The sequence below is a fragment of the Crotalus tigris genome, unplaced genomic scaffold, assembly GCF_016545835.1.
Source record: "Crotalus tigris isolate CLP2741 ecotype Arizona unplaced genomic scaffold, ASM1654583v1 scf7180000024506.7606697, whole genome shotgun sequence".
Classification (NCBI taxonomy): domain Eukaryota; kingdom Metazoa; phylum Chordata; class Lepidosauria; order Squamata; family Viperidae; genus Crotalus; species Crotalus tigris.
Genome location: NW_024100678.1, coordinates 1,443,094 through 1,455,813, shown reverse-complemented (window position 1 = coordinate 1,455,813; position 12,720 = coordinate 1,443,094). Strand labels below are relative to the sequence as shown.

At 39.9% G+C, this 12,720-nt stretch overlaps 2 protein-coding genes across 4 annotated transcripts in view; one reads left to right on the top strand and one right to left on the bottom strand.

The window, feature by feature from the left end:
* The first annotated feature begins 42 nt into the window (after window positions 1-42).
* ACTL7A (actin like 7A) lies at window positions 43-3,746 on the top strand. The gene is made up of 2 exons (XM_039333685.1): window positions 43-526; window positions 1,620-3,746. Exon 2 carries the CDS (start codon window positions 1,837-1,839, stop codon window positions 3,058-3,060), a length of 1,224 nt encoding a protein of 407 aa, XP_039189619.1. The 5' UTR covers window positions 43-526; window positions 1,620-1,836; the 3' UTR covers window positions 3,061-3,746.
* The window catches only part of ELP1 (elongator acetyltransferase complex subunit 1), a 46,123-nt gene continuing 36,375 nt past the window's right edge, over window positions 2,973-12,720 (bottom strand). The window contains exons 30-39 of one of the 3 annotated variants that reach the window (XR_005555544.1): window positions 12,026-12,088; window positions 11,863-11,923; window positions 11,494-11,607; window positions 10,705-10,816; window positions 9,338-9,465; window positions 7,429-7,583; window positions 6,031-6,109; window positions 5,152-5,262; window positions 4,076-4,154; window positions 2,973-3,083 (exon numbers count right to left, since the gene is read on the bottom strand). Coding sequence is in view for 2 of the 3 variants with exons in the window: in XM_039333679.1 (XP_039189613.1) it covers window positions 5,195-5,262; window positions 6,031-6,109; window positions 7,429-7,583; window positions 9,338-9,465; window positions 10,705-10,816; window positions 11,494-11,607; window positions 11,863-11,923; window positions 12,026-12,088 (780 nt within the window). In the remaining variant the exon portion in view is untranslated. Of the gene's footprint in view, window positions 3,084-4,075; window positions 4,155-4,180; window positions 4,298-4,401; window positions 5,263-6,030; window positions 6,110-7,428; window positions 7,584-9,337; window positions 9,466-10,704; window positions 10,817-11,493; window positions 11,608-11,862; window positions 11,924-12,025; window positions 12,089-12,720 lie in introns of those variants that run through there. The other 2 variants (XM_039333679.1, XM_039333678.1) reach the window with 2 other exon arrangements.

Sequence of the window (12,720 nt, the reverse complement as noted above, 5' to 3'; positions counted from 1 at the left end):
TCTAAGAAATCACTTCATCCAGTTAAATAAGTTTTTTTTTTAAGGACACTGTCTATTTTAATTATCTGTGTTGGTTGCAATCCTATGTGAAGCGATCTAGCAATCTCCTTAACCTCAATTATTGAGTTTATTTCTGAGTAGGTATAAATGATATTTTACATTTAGATATAATTCTGGAATTCATGCTTCTGTTCAATTCTGGGGTACTAGTCCGAGAAAAAGTTTGAATTCATGAGCAAAAAAAAAATAAAATAATTCTATTGATATGGTTCCATGGGGCAAGTAAAACATATTTAAATATCATTACAAATAAACAGAATATTGGAATAGATCCAACAATTCACCCTTTGAACAGAATCTACAAATTAGCTGGAATAGTTCTTAACCTTAGCAGATTGATATCCAAGCAATTCCATAACCTCATTGCTATTGTAGAAGCCTTTGGGAAACCCAGCTGAAAGTAAATGGAAACTACATAATGTGTAAAGCATGGTGTCAGCCCTTCGGGGTAGGACTCCACAAGCAGGTGAGCTAGAGATGAAGATTGCAAAAACCCTTGCTGTGCCATTTTTTTGTGCATCATCTCTTCCAAATGGCCATTTATTAACACATAATGTTGGGACAGCTCTTCCAAATTCTTTGGTGTGCTTTGCTTCACCAATTCATCTCGGCTCATCAGTATGTTCTTCTCAAAATTGTTTAATCAGAGCAAAAACATTCCACCCAACCTCTCTGGTAATTAATTGAAAATTTGATGGGGATGCAGAAACTATGTTGATCTGCTTTTAGCTTGTTAACTCTCTTGATAACCTGTTGCTCTTAGCAGAATCATCAAAAGAAGCTCTAAGTCTTTGTGTGCAATTCTGGTAATTGTCCGATACTGGACCGTTGCTTTCAATAATGAGCTTATCTCATTTGGCTGTCTTCTTTCTGCAAACTACGAACAAAAGTCATTTTGATGAGGAAGTTTTGTCATCCAACTCACTATAAACCATCTCAACATGAACCTATGAAAGTTAGAATTGATCCTGAGCTTTTCCAAAACTTTTCTGGCAAGCTCCCATGTCACTGTTGGTTGAAGTGCCAGCCACTATATCCTTGGTTGAGGCAAGCCTTGTCACGAATGTTGCGCTGAATGCAGCATGGGATTTTGCTTTGTAAATCCACTTGTTGGTATTACAACAATGTTGCAGCACGATGCTTAGCAGATTGGATGACATCTTTTTGATCAAAGACAAGTCTGCTTCTCCTAATAGGTTTTCAAGATTGATGTCAATCCTTCAATGTAGACCAGGGCAGGAAACAGATTCCTCAAGATACCAGATCTCTAATCTACATCATAGTAACAGAATTTTGGAAACCTAACAGCATTTTCCCTTCCTCATATCAAAGCGAGCCAGTTTAAATTTCTTTCTAGAATTATCTTCTTTCCTGGGCTTAAATTGTATTTGGCTAACTGCTGCATACCTTCTCCAAGATCATATTTGTGCTTTGGTATGCCGGGCTTGTATAATTACTGAACCACAAATTTGAAATCATGTTTAGAATGTTGTGGGTGTATGTATGGTTCAGTATAGGATACACATGTAACCTAAATAATCCTCTTTCTGAATCTTAAGAGTAGATAAAATTGAATGTAGACAACCTATCCTTGAGGACAATCTTCTCCAAACTAATGCTCCCAGTTGTGCTGGAAGTACTGCTCAAAGAATTCCCATTATGATGTCACAGTGCTTGCTGTTGGGATCATCAGCACTCCACATCATGTCCATTCCTGTCATTTGAAATGGTGGTCAGTACATGGAGAGTAGGCATATATGACCATCAGGAAATAAAATGTCAAGCAGAGGGAGTGCAAGCTCTGGCTCTCTGCCATCAAAGAAAGGACCAGCAGTCAAGCCGAGCACCAAATTTAGAGAAGAGGGAGAGTCAACTCCAAGGAGAATAGTAAAGGAGACAAGAGCTGTTGTCATAGATATTGGTACCGGCTCCTGCAAATGTGGATTTGCTGGAGAACAAAAGCCAAGCCATGTGATTTCATCTACTGTAGGCAAGCATATCCAGGAGACAGCCAAAACTGGAGATAACAGGAAGGAAACTTTTGTTGGAAGAGAACTTCAGGAAGCTACAGTACCCTTAAAACTTGTCAATCCTTTAAGACATGGAATAATAGTGGACTGGGATTCTGTTCAAGATATGTGGGAATATCTTTTCCTTAGGGAGATGAGGATTCGACCCGAAGAGCATGCTGTCCTAGTATCGGATCCTCCTCTAAGCCCTACTACCAACAGAGAAAAATATGCAGAAATGCTCTTCGAAACCTTTTGCACTCCTGCTATGCACATTGCTTACCAGTCAAGACTGTCAATGTATTCCTATGGAAAGACCTCAGGTCTCGTTGTGGAGAGTGGTCACGGTGTCTCCTATGTTGTTCCCATTTACGAAGGATACACCATGCCAAACATTACTGAAAGAGTAGACTATGCTGGATTCGATGTCACTCAGTACCTAATGAATTTAATAAATGAGAATATAAAATTGTTCACAGAGAAAGACTGGAGTATCTTAGAGGACATCAAAGAAAACTATTGTTTCACTTCACTGGATTATCAACATGACGCAGCCGCAGCTCCCAGGAAACATGAGATTGAATATCAGCTGCCTGATGGGCAAGTGATCATTATTGGCAAAGAGAGATTCTTATGTGCTGAAATGCTCTTTAAGCCATCCTTGATAAATTCACAGCAATTGGGACTTCCTCTCCTGACAATGACTTCCCTCAACAAGTGTGACGTCACCCTAAAAAAGAACCTGATGGGCAACATCTTGTTATGTGGGGGCTGCACCACGCTAAAGGGCTTTGCTGACCGCTTCCAGAGAGAGCTGATTAGAATGTGCCCAAACGATAATCCCATTTCATCAGCTTCTCCGGAAAGAAAAACATCTGTCTGGACCGGAGGCTCCATTCTTGCATCTCTCAAGGCTTTCCAACAGCTCTGGGTTCACAGAAGAGAATATGAAGAAAAGGGTCCTTTTTACATCTACCGGAAATGTTTCTAAATCCCCAACGGGAATCTCCTCACCTAGAACAATTGGATGAAATTTGGTTGAAGAAAAGGACACACTTTCCCTGCTACCCCTGTAAATACCAATCTGAATGTTATATGGTCTGGGTGACATTCTGTTCTCTGTGTATTAAAAACTCATTGCTGTAACAGTTAAAGATAAGTGTTCCTTTTTTGGGTGCAAGTAACAACAAAAAGCAGAGAAGATTAGTGCATCAAGGAAATCTTCCAATTAGATCAAGCATGTCAAACTGCCGGCCCGCGGGCCAGATGCGTCACACCGAAACCGCGCCCACCCTATTGCCGACAAGGGGGAAAAGGTCCCGATACGTCGCGCGACGTCATGTGACGTCGTGAGTTTGACATGCCTGAATTAGATGATCTAGGCGGAGAGCCAGCAACTGCACTTCTTCATTTATTCACCCCAGAGTAAGCATCACTGAACTGGACTGTCTTGAATAAATTAGGATTGTACACTTGCTATAAGTATTCCTGAAAATCGGTGTCTATCTTACCAAAGTAAAAAAAAAAAGCAGAGTAGAATAGACACTGTAGTTTTACTTCCCAGAGGGATTGCTCTAAGTCAGTGGTTCTCAACCTTTCTAATTCCGTGACCCCATAATACAGTTCCCCATGTTGTGGTGACCCCCAAGTGGGTGTGGCCACCAATAAGAGGGAGTAGGACAGCTAGGGAGAAGGGAAAAAAATGGCAGACAGCGTGGTTTGGCGACCCCCGTGAAATGGTCGTTCGACCCCAAATGGGGTCCCAACCCACAGGTTGCGAACCACTGCTCTAAGTAGTCTTGCAAATGATAATAGTAATATTAATAGTTATAATAACGTAGCACCTTACGATACCAATGTATTTCATGAATTTCAGTAGTGTGGTTTCTGCAGAATTGTTAACCCTCAGCCTTGCGCTAGCCATATGCTTTTAACTATATCCCAGCAACTTTAGCAGCTGTGAGATTTCTTTTAAAATAAAGTCAGATTTTCAATGGCAAACTTACACGTTGGCCATGCATAAATCTTCTTTAGAGGCTGCACACAGTTATGAAATTGCAATCCACGGTATTTGTAATATGCACCCTTTATTAAAAATACAAAAAGGCACTGATTAATATTCCCACACGAACATGTCTGCTCATATATCGGATTCAGTCACCGGAAACTCTATTTCCAGAAAACGACCGTGTACTCAGTAAGTGCTCCAGTATTTTATGACAGTCTCACTATGTAGAAAATGAAAAGTGAGAGATTCAAAGAAAAAAGTTACAACAAAACTTTATTAACCCCCGTCTTTGTCCTTTTTTCAGAAAAAAATGCTCCATCAATATTCAATTTGTCAAAACAGGGTTTAATATATTAATAAAAATCTTACAGTGAGTTGTATATCTTTAAAAAAAAATCCCTAAAAAATTAAAGTGCTACTGATAGCCCTGCTTTAAAATCTCCAAAGATCAGATATTAAACTGCAAAAAAGAGTTTGGAGAGTTCAAAGCAACATATTAAAAATAATTTACAATAACAGAAGCTGAGTGGTTGCTATCTGGTTATAAAGGACTATGTTGGGAGAAAAAAAGTAGAAGGAAGCCCATGATCAGATATACATAGGGGCAAGGTGAATTTACACTGCTTTGTGAGCCAATTCATCCCTCACTTAAAGGTTACATGATGAGAAACAGTACTTAAATGCAGGTAGCCCTCACTCAATAACCACTCGTTCAGCGGGGCTGAACAAGGACTTATGACTAGTCCTCATGGTTATGGCCATCGCAGCATCCTGGTGGTCACATGATTACAATTTGGGTGCTTAGCAACCAACTCCCAGTTATGACGTTGCAGAGTCCTACAGAATTTGCAACGTTCTCTGCCAGCTTCTGGTTAGCAAAGTCAATGCAGGAGGTTACAAATAGTGATTACATGACCACAGGATGCTGTGACAATGCAGGATTCACCTACTGATGGCAACTGGGACTGCTGGAACTGCTGCGGTAAGTTGGCATGGTCAACTGACATCACATCCTGTGACTGCATCGCTTAGTGATGGAGTTCCTGGTCCCAATTGTTGGTAAGTGAGGACTACCTGTACAGAGATCTTCATCCCGACAATAGCTGTGGAACTGAGTTTATTGGAGGAGAGTAAGCTTCCACTGAGTGTTTTTGTTGAGTTTGGGAGCAATAAAGACCTCTGGATCTAAGAGAAAGAAAAAGCAAGAGATAATCCTACAAATAAGATAAGCAAACAAACAAGCAAAAGGAACAGATATTACAGTATACTTATATATGCATTCTGACAAAAAAAATTAACAAAACCTCACAAATGAGATAAAAAGAAACGTATCACTGTGAAAATAGTCCTATGCTTTGTCTGCTACTTGAAATCAATGAAGAATAAACTAAAATTTTATTCCTTTGCTACCTAAAACAGCAAGCTCAGTTCTGAGCTTTCCTAAATGGCATGCTTCATGGTAACTACTGTATATCTAGGGACTGGGTTCAAAACTCGAATGTTAGACCCTGGGCGAGGCGCATAAGTAAGCAAGGAAGGGTTTTGCTCAATTTCTAAAGTTCGCAATCTCCTTCCGTACTTCATAAAGTAATCTTTCTTGCAATGGGGGGGGGCAAGTTTTATTTTTTTGATCAGTTTTTAGCAGCTGAGAATTACAAAAAGCCAGAATGATCAACCCAAAAGTGAGCCGTATTTGAAGAGCTGATGATAATATTTCATTTGTATGCTGCTCAGTCACTGCTGTGAAATAGAAAGTTCAATAAATAATTTAAATAAATTTGGTTTCCAATTCCATTTCATATTGTAAATGGGCAAAATCAACTTTTTTTCATGGTAAGTTGATATTATTAAGACAGTAACAGGTTCCGTGCAACATACACATACATTTACATACACACACATACACACACATTTAAATTATAATTAATTTGTAAACTACATGATCTGTCTTACCGCATACTATGGGAGACATCACTTTCTGTTGCGTGTAGGCAGCACTTATGCTATTAGCAGTGGAATTGGGACCCAGGATCTAAAATTGCAAGGAATTAGCAACGTTGATTTATTTAAAATAACAATACCAGAAAACCATCATTTTCCCTATGGAACAAACAGGAGAATTATAACCTGATTTTGTTTCCCAACCCACTCTTGCACCTGCTTTGAATTTACAAGTAGTCCTTGATTCATGATAGCAATTGGGCCACACTTAAAATGATAGTCATATAAGGTGACTGCGTTGTTAATAACAAAAAACCCTGCGTCCCAGTAGCTGTCATTAATAAAATCCCATTGTTGTTAGATGAGGCAACGTCTGGTTGACTTTCCACAACCAAAATCGGTGGAGAAGCTGACAGGAAGTTGTAAGTCCCAGGTCAGGGGGCGGGTAAGTGGGGGAGGAAGCGAGAGGGTGTGTAGGAGAAGATCAATGACGGTGCGCAAGAGTTCAAGGGAAGTGCAAGAGGTATGGCATGGGTGGATGAGGGGTGTGCCAAGTGCCCGGATTGTGATCATATGATATAGAGATGCTTGGACAGACAGAACTTCAAGCATCATTTGTTCAGCACCATCATATTTTTGAACGGTTGCTGAACAAATGGTCATAGATCAAGGACTACCTACCCTCATATATACATCATCTCCCTGGCAGTAACAAATTTCTTGACACAAACCTGTGAAATGGCATTCTCTTAAAAAGAAATTAGGTAAATAAAATTGCTATGTACTAGGCTGTACAACACATTATTGATAGCTGGGTCTTATCCTTAATAAATTTAACTCCCACAACAACCCATTATCAGGTACAGCTATGATTTTTTAAAAATAAAATGCAATGAGAGTAAAGAACCTAAACTGGTACCATATCTTCCCTAGGCCAGGGGCAGGCAACCTTGGCTCTTTTATGACTCGTGGACTTCAACTCCCAGAATTCTTGAGCCAGCATGGCTCAGATTGGAAACCTCTCCCTTTCTCCTCAGCATGGCTGGTTCAGGAATTCTGGGAGTTGAAGTCCACGAGTCATAAAAGAGCCAAGGTTGCCTACCCCTGCCCCAGGCCAAAGTAGTGGCATATGCAGTTGCACCATAAGCTCTTCCCATTTTGTACATGCATGCAATATCACAGTGCATATCCAGAGTAAAGCAGGCAACTGGATGCTGTTTTTGTCGTTTGCCTCCTCTTGACCTTCCCTCCCCCCTCATGGATACACTCCTGGTGAATACCTTTCCTGCAACTGATTTTTCTTCAAATAAAGCGATCTCCTTAAGAATGCTTTTTTTCAAAATGAAACAGTGTAAATACAGTGTGCCAGTAAGAGTACCAATGGGGCACATACTAGAATTCATGTCTTACTGGGTTGGCTGGGATATGCTGCAAGTCTGGGCTCCAGATTTCAAGCAGGGAGCTCTCCATCAAGTGAAGGGTATCCTCAAAGGCCTGTTGCAATTCCTGGGCTTGCTCATCATAGCTATACAGGACTAGGTGCCTTAAAATGCTGTGTATCTCACCTTGGGGAGAAAAAAAGATCTCACTCGAATAAGTTTAAAAATGCATTTTTTTTAAAAAAAAAAAGGGTACCCAGAGAAGATAAACCTCTTTCTTCCATGCCCTCTAGGTTGAAAATAATGACCCCCCCCTATTTCAGAGATATAGGTATAAGCTGTATCTATCAGGTTAAACTCACTGATTTCAGAACAACAGCCCTGGAGATTGCTATAGGGCTTGGTTCCTCTAGGGACATTCTGGAAAGCGTATTTAGAAATGTCCTACATTCTAAAAATAACACTATCGGCTGACAGGGCTAATAAGTAAGAAAGTTCCAGCATTCTATCCAGCAGTTCAGGGGTTGTTGAGATGAATGGGAAGCAAACTATATGTGAGCATGGCGCTCATTTCCAGAATTATCTGAAGACATTGTCCATGGTCATGTGGCCCGCCTGGCTATATGCCAAAGGCACGTGGAATGCTGTTACCCTCCAACTGAAGTGGTATCTATTTATTTACTCGCATTTACTTGCTTTGAAACTGCTAGGTGGGCAGGAGCTGGGACAATGAATGGGAGCTCACCCTGTTGCGCAGCGTTCAGGTCTTGAACAGAGGCTGTCAAGTCTTCCAGTTGACAAGCTCAGTGTCTTTAACTCAGTGGTTCTCAACCTGTGGGTCGGGACCCCATTTGGGGTCGAACGACCATTTCACGGGGGTCGCCAAACAACGCAGTCCACCATTTTTTTCCCCTTTTCCTTAGCTGTGCTACTCCCTTTTATTCTATTGGCTTTTGAAAGCCAATAGAATAGACTCTCTTGAATAGAGTCTAATTCTATTGGCTTTCAAAAGCCAATAGGAATTGTCCAGGCTGTCTCTGCCCTGCTGAGCCCGCCAAAAGTCCCATTCTGCAAACAGTGCTACACCAGTTGAGTAGTCCTTGACTTATGACCGGTTGAGTAGTCCTCGACTTACAACCGGTTGGGGGTCGCGGCATTAAAAAGGTTGAGAACCACTGCTTTAACTGCTAAGCCAACGCGACCCTGTGCACCATTTCTCTTATGCTGTTCTGCTATCAAAGTAGTGATTACAGGCCTGATTATATTTAGGAACGAGGACAAGCAAAAGAGAACCAAAGTGCAAGAAAAGACAAGAGAGTGAGAACTATCATTATGTTTTATCTCCTCAGCACTCTTTTTTTTTTTTAAAAAAATAGCTCATTTGCAGCCATTTTTAAAAAGATTAATCTGATTATTTAAGACTACTATCATTATCAGAAGATTCTAAAAGCAAGAAGGAAATGAGAGCCAGTTTGGAGTAATGGTGAAGAATTCATAGGAGACTGTAAATTCTAGTCCCACCTTAAGCGTGAAAGCCATCTGGGTTGTTGTTGTGGGAAAAATAGGAGGAGGAAGGAATAGTAGGTATGTTCACCACCCTGAGTTGCTTATAAAGTAATAAGGTGGTATAAAAGTCTAATAAACAAACAAATAAGTAAATAAATTAGCATTAACGGTTAAGTATTCACAAATTGTTATCCCATCTACAAACTTGGTTTAGATATGTGGATTTGGTAATTAGGCTCATCTGGTGAGGAAGGCAGCCTTTTGTGCAACTCCCTATTACCCCAAGACTGGTAAAGATTAACATTTGGAATCTCTCTAGACATGACCATCAGGCTCTGATTTTAGACATCTCCATCGGTTCTTTTCCTGATCTCCTTTAGGGCTATTTTTCTGAGCCAGATCCAAAATTTGAAGAACCAACCTTTGCAACTAACCTTTCAAATTGTCAATATTCCGAACTATTTCCCCTAAAGCCTCCAAAAGTGCAACATCTTCTAAGGGACTTCCTTCCTTCAGACTATGTTTCTTGCGTTCTGCCTTGCGACGGTTCTTTGAGGAACGTCTACAATAGAACAAACAGCATCTGCAAAATGAGCTGACCAGGTAGCAGTGGAGAAATGTAGAGAGAGAGAGACTAAAGGGATGGTGGGGGGACAGCTTATAAACATTTGATCTGGTAAGTATTTTTGCATTTGCACACGGGTTAAATTGGATGATGGAAGTCTCATCCTAAAATGGTACGCCTGGTTTGTATTACTTTAGACTGCAGATGGAATTTATAGGACAAGATGACCGCCTTAAGCTAGCTCTGCTCCCTCCAAATGCAAACCCCTTTCCTTTTCTGAAAATGGAAAAGGTGCACATCAGGAGAAGGATAAAATCTTTTCTGCTAGTATGCTTGTTTTCTATGGGCAGCAAGTTTTGATTTTTATAAAGGGAAAATAAAGGAGATTCAAACTGAATACATATGTAGTCACAAAGAAGCCGATTTACACTGTGCAGATAAGCAGATTATCATTTGAAGTGGGTGGATTCACATTCTAAAAAATAGCTACTTTAATGAACTGGAGAAATGCCTGCTCACATTCTCATATATATGAATTCACCTCGTTCAAAGAGCCTTGTTTACAATGCCAAGAACAATTAGCTCTGAGTGTAAAGTTTGGAATGAAATTTATCCATTTTCCTTCTTGTTTCACTATTAACTGCGATTATTGCCAGAGACTGAAGCATTTTTTTGTCCTTCTCTTTTGGGGAAATGTAATCTCTGATTCCAATTAATGGCAACAGCATCAACAAAGGAATTATTTTTATCCCTGTCTCTTCGTTATCTCTCTGTACACCCATGATCTGAGAACTGGAAGCATGTCATTAGCCGTACACTTCAACACTTCTTCATATATGGTCAGCCTTTATAATAGATTCAGTAAAAAGATTTCATGCTTATAGATGGCATATTCTCTTACGACATTATACTGAATTCCTAAAGGAGATTGTTTTTTAACATGTGAAATTTTCTCTCTCCAACTCTTACCAATTCAAAATTCTAAAATTAGTTTTCTTGCAGGTGAAAATGTTTACTGTTAATGATTAATGTTGCGGGCCTCTAAGGGGCCAAGAGAAGTTGCTTGGCAGCCTGTTTGGTTATCAATCTCCCAGTGGAGTCCAGGTAGGAAAGGGAGATCTAAGAAAGGCAGTCTTTATATCTGGAGATCAATGAAATTCCAAAATTTTCCACTTGGGACATGAATGGCAGTCAAACTATTGTACACCAAAGCTAAGATAAGGCAAAGTAACATACGCAGATATTCTTGAATTACTGTGAGTATATTTGGAACTTGTGTCACTGGCTGTCACCAAACTGCTGGTATCAGAAAAGAGATCCGATTCAGGACAATTTGACGCTTTGTGATCTGCAAAAATGAGTTATTTTGATCAATAAAAGGGGGAAAAAACATGCCCATCTTATCCGCTAAATAAATTCCCCTCTCACTACTTCATTTCAATAGCACTTTTTTGGACTGTTTTAGAAACATTCTGCAATGTTTCAGGTGCATCCAAGGAAGGTGAAACCAAGGGGGAAGGTAAGAGTAGACCTATGGCCCCTGATGTGAAGTGATCCCTGATGTGGAATGTTCAGAACTGCAATCTGAACTTTGATCTCTTAGTTAATAAGATGAATGAATGAATGAATGAATGAATGAGTGAGTTCTATCTAGTCTAGCATCTTATTCCTCTGGATGTATGGCAGATATTCCTGACAACTTTAGTTCAAATACTTTGTTGAGTGATTTAAAACGCTTCTTCCTCAATTTGTTTCCATCTAGGCTAAACTGCCATTGTATGAGATCAGTTGCCAACTGATTCACGGCTATCTCCTGAATGTTTAAATCAGTGGTCTTACCATTGCTTTCCCAGCCTCCCCACAATCTCACTGGTGTAGCACTTCATAACTAGTAGAAATCAAAACTGTGAAGTTCTATTATTTTGCTGAAGTAGTCTCTGAAGTTCCTGCTCTTCTCTTAAGGCACCAACAAGGAGCTTTCTATGAATTAGTGTCACAAAACACAATTCCATTGAAATACATTACCTAGAAGCTCATTTTGGGCTTGCTGCTTAAGCTCTCGAACCACGGAAAGGCGCTTGCGATGGCGGGAAAATTCTGCTTTCTTTGTTTCCAAGAATGCCAAATGATTTTTTTGAGCTAGAGAGGTGATCACAGTAAAAGGAAAATTATATATCTGCAGCTGGAGCAGACACCTTAAAAACTTTGATTTGGCAATGAACAATGAAAAAAAAAATCAAGATCAAGTTTAGATGTTCTTTGTGCCCAGAGACAAAATTCTGCAATATCCCTTTATATGTCCTTATCTCAGACCAACACACTTTCTCCCTAATTTGAATCTCATTATACCTCCAAGCACGTATCAGCGCTCAGGAAGTCAGGTTTCAGCCTTACCTTCCAACAAAGATGGCCTGAAGTTGGTCTCTAGAATATCAGTCCTGTTATATTTGTAAATCTGAAATGGAAAACAAAACAATAAACCTCTCTGAGAAAAAAAAAAACACAACACTTTCCAACAGATAACGGAAAGAATTCAACAGTTTCAGGAATATCTTACTATTCTCAAGGCTTCATCCCAGGCAGTTCCTTCTAAAAGAAGCAGGATGGCCTCTTCGTAGTCCTGGAAGAGGGTAAATCAAATATTTATGGCCATTTTGCTAACTAATCAAATATTTCTCTCTCTCGAATCCTGCTAGCAGAAAAGAAAAAGTAGCAGTCTGTAGTGTTCCTAATACACGGTGAGTACTCTGCTTCACCTCCTAGTATTCATATGTTTAAGAGCAGGTTCATATGTATACATCAACTTTCATGAAATGGAATATATTTGAAGTAAATGCACTTGAACCTGATGATTTCATGTAAACCATATGAACTGTGTCGGGATGGTCTAGAGCAGGGGTAGGCAACCTTGGCTCTTTTATGACTCGTGGACTTCAATGCCTGGCTCAGGAATTCTGGGAGTTGAAGTCCACAAGTCATAAAAGAGCCAAGGTTACCTACCCCTGCTCTAGAGTCAATGCTAATTGAGTGTATGTAATACTGAGTTTCCACATTTGAGTATCTATAGGGAGAGGGCTCCTGCACTGTCATGGGATGTATCCAAGGTGCCTATTGCCATTGGTATCATCTTTGATTTCTTTTGCCACAGTCGTTCTATTTCTATTTGGGGTTCTTCATACTTTGTGATTTTCTCCTATAGCATTATCACTACACTGCAGGTAATATTCTGCATCAATGAACAACTAGAGCAGA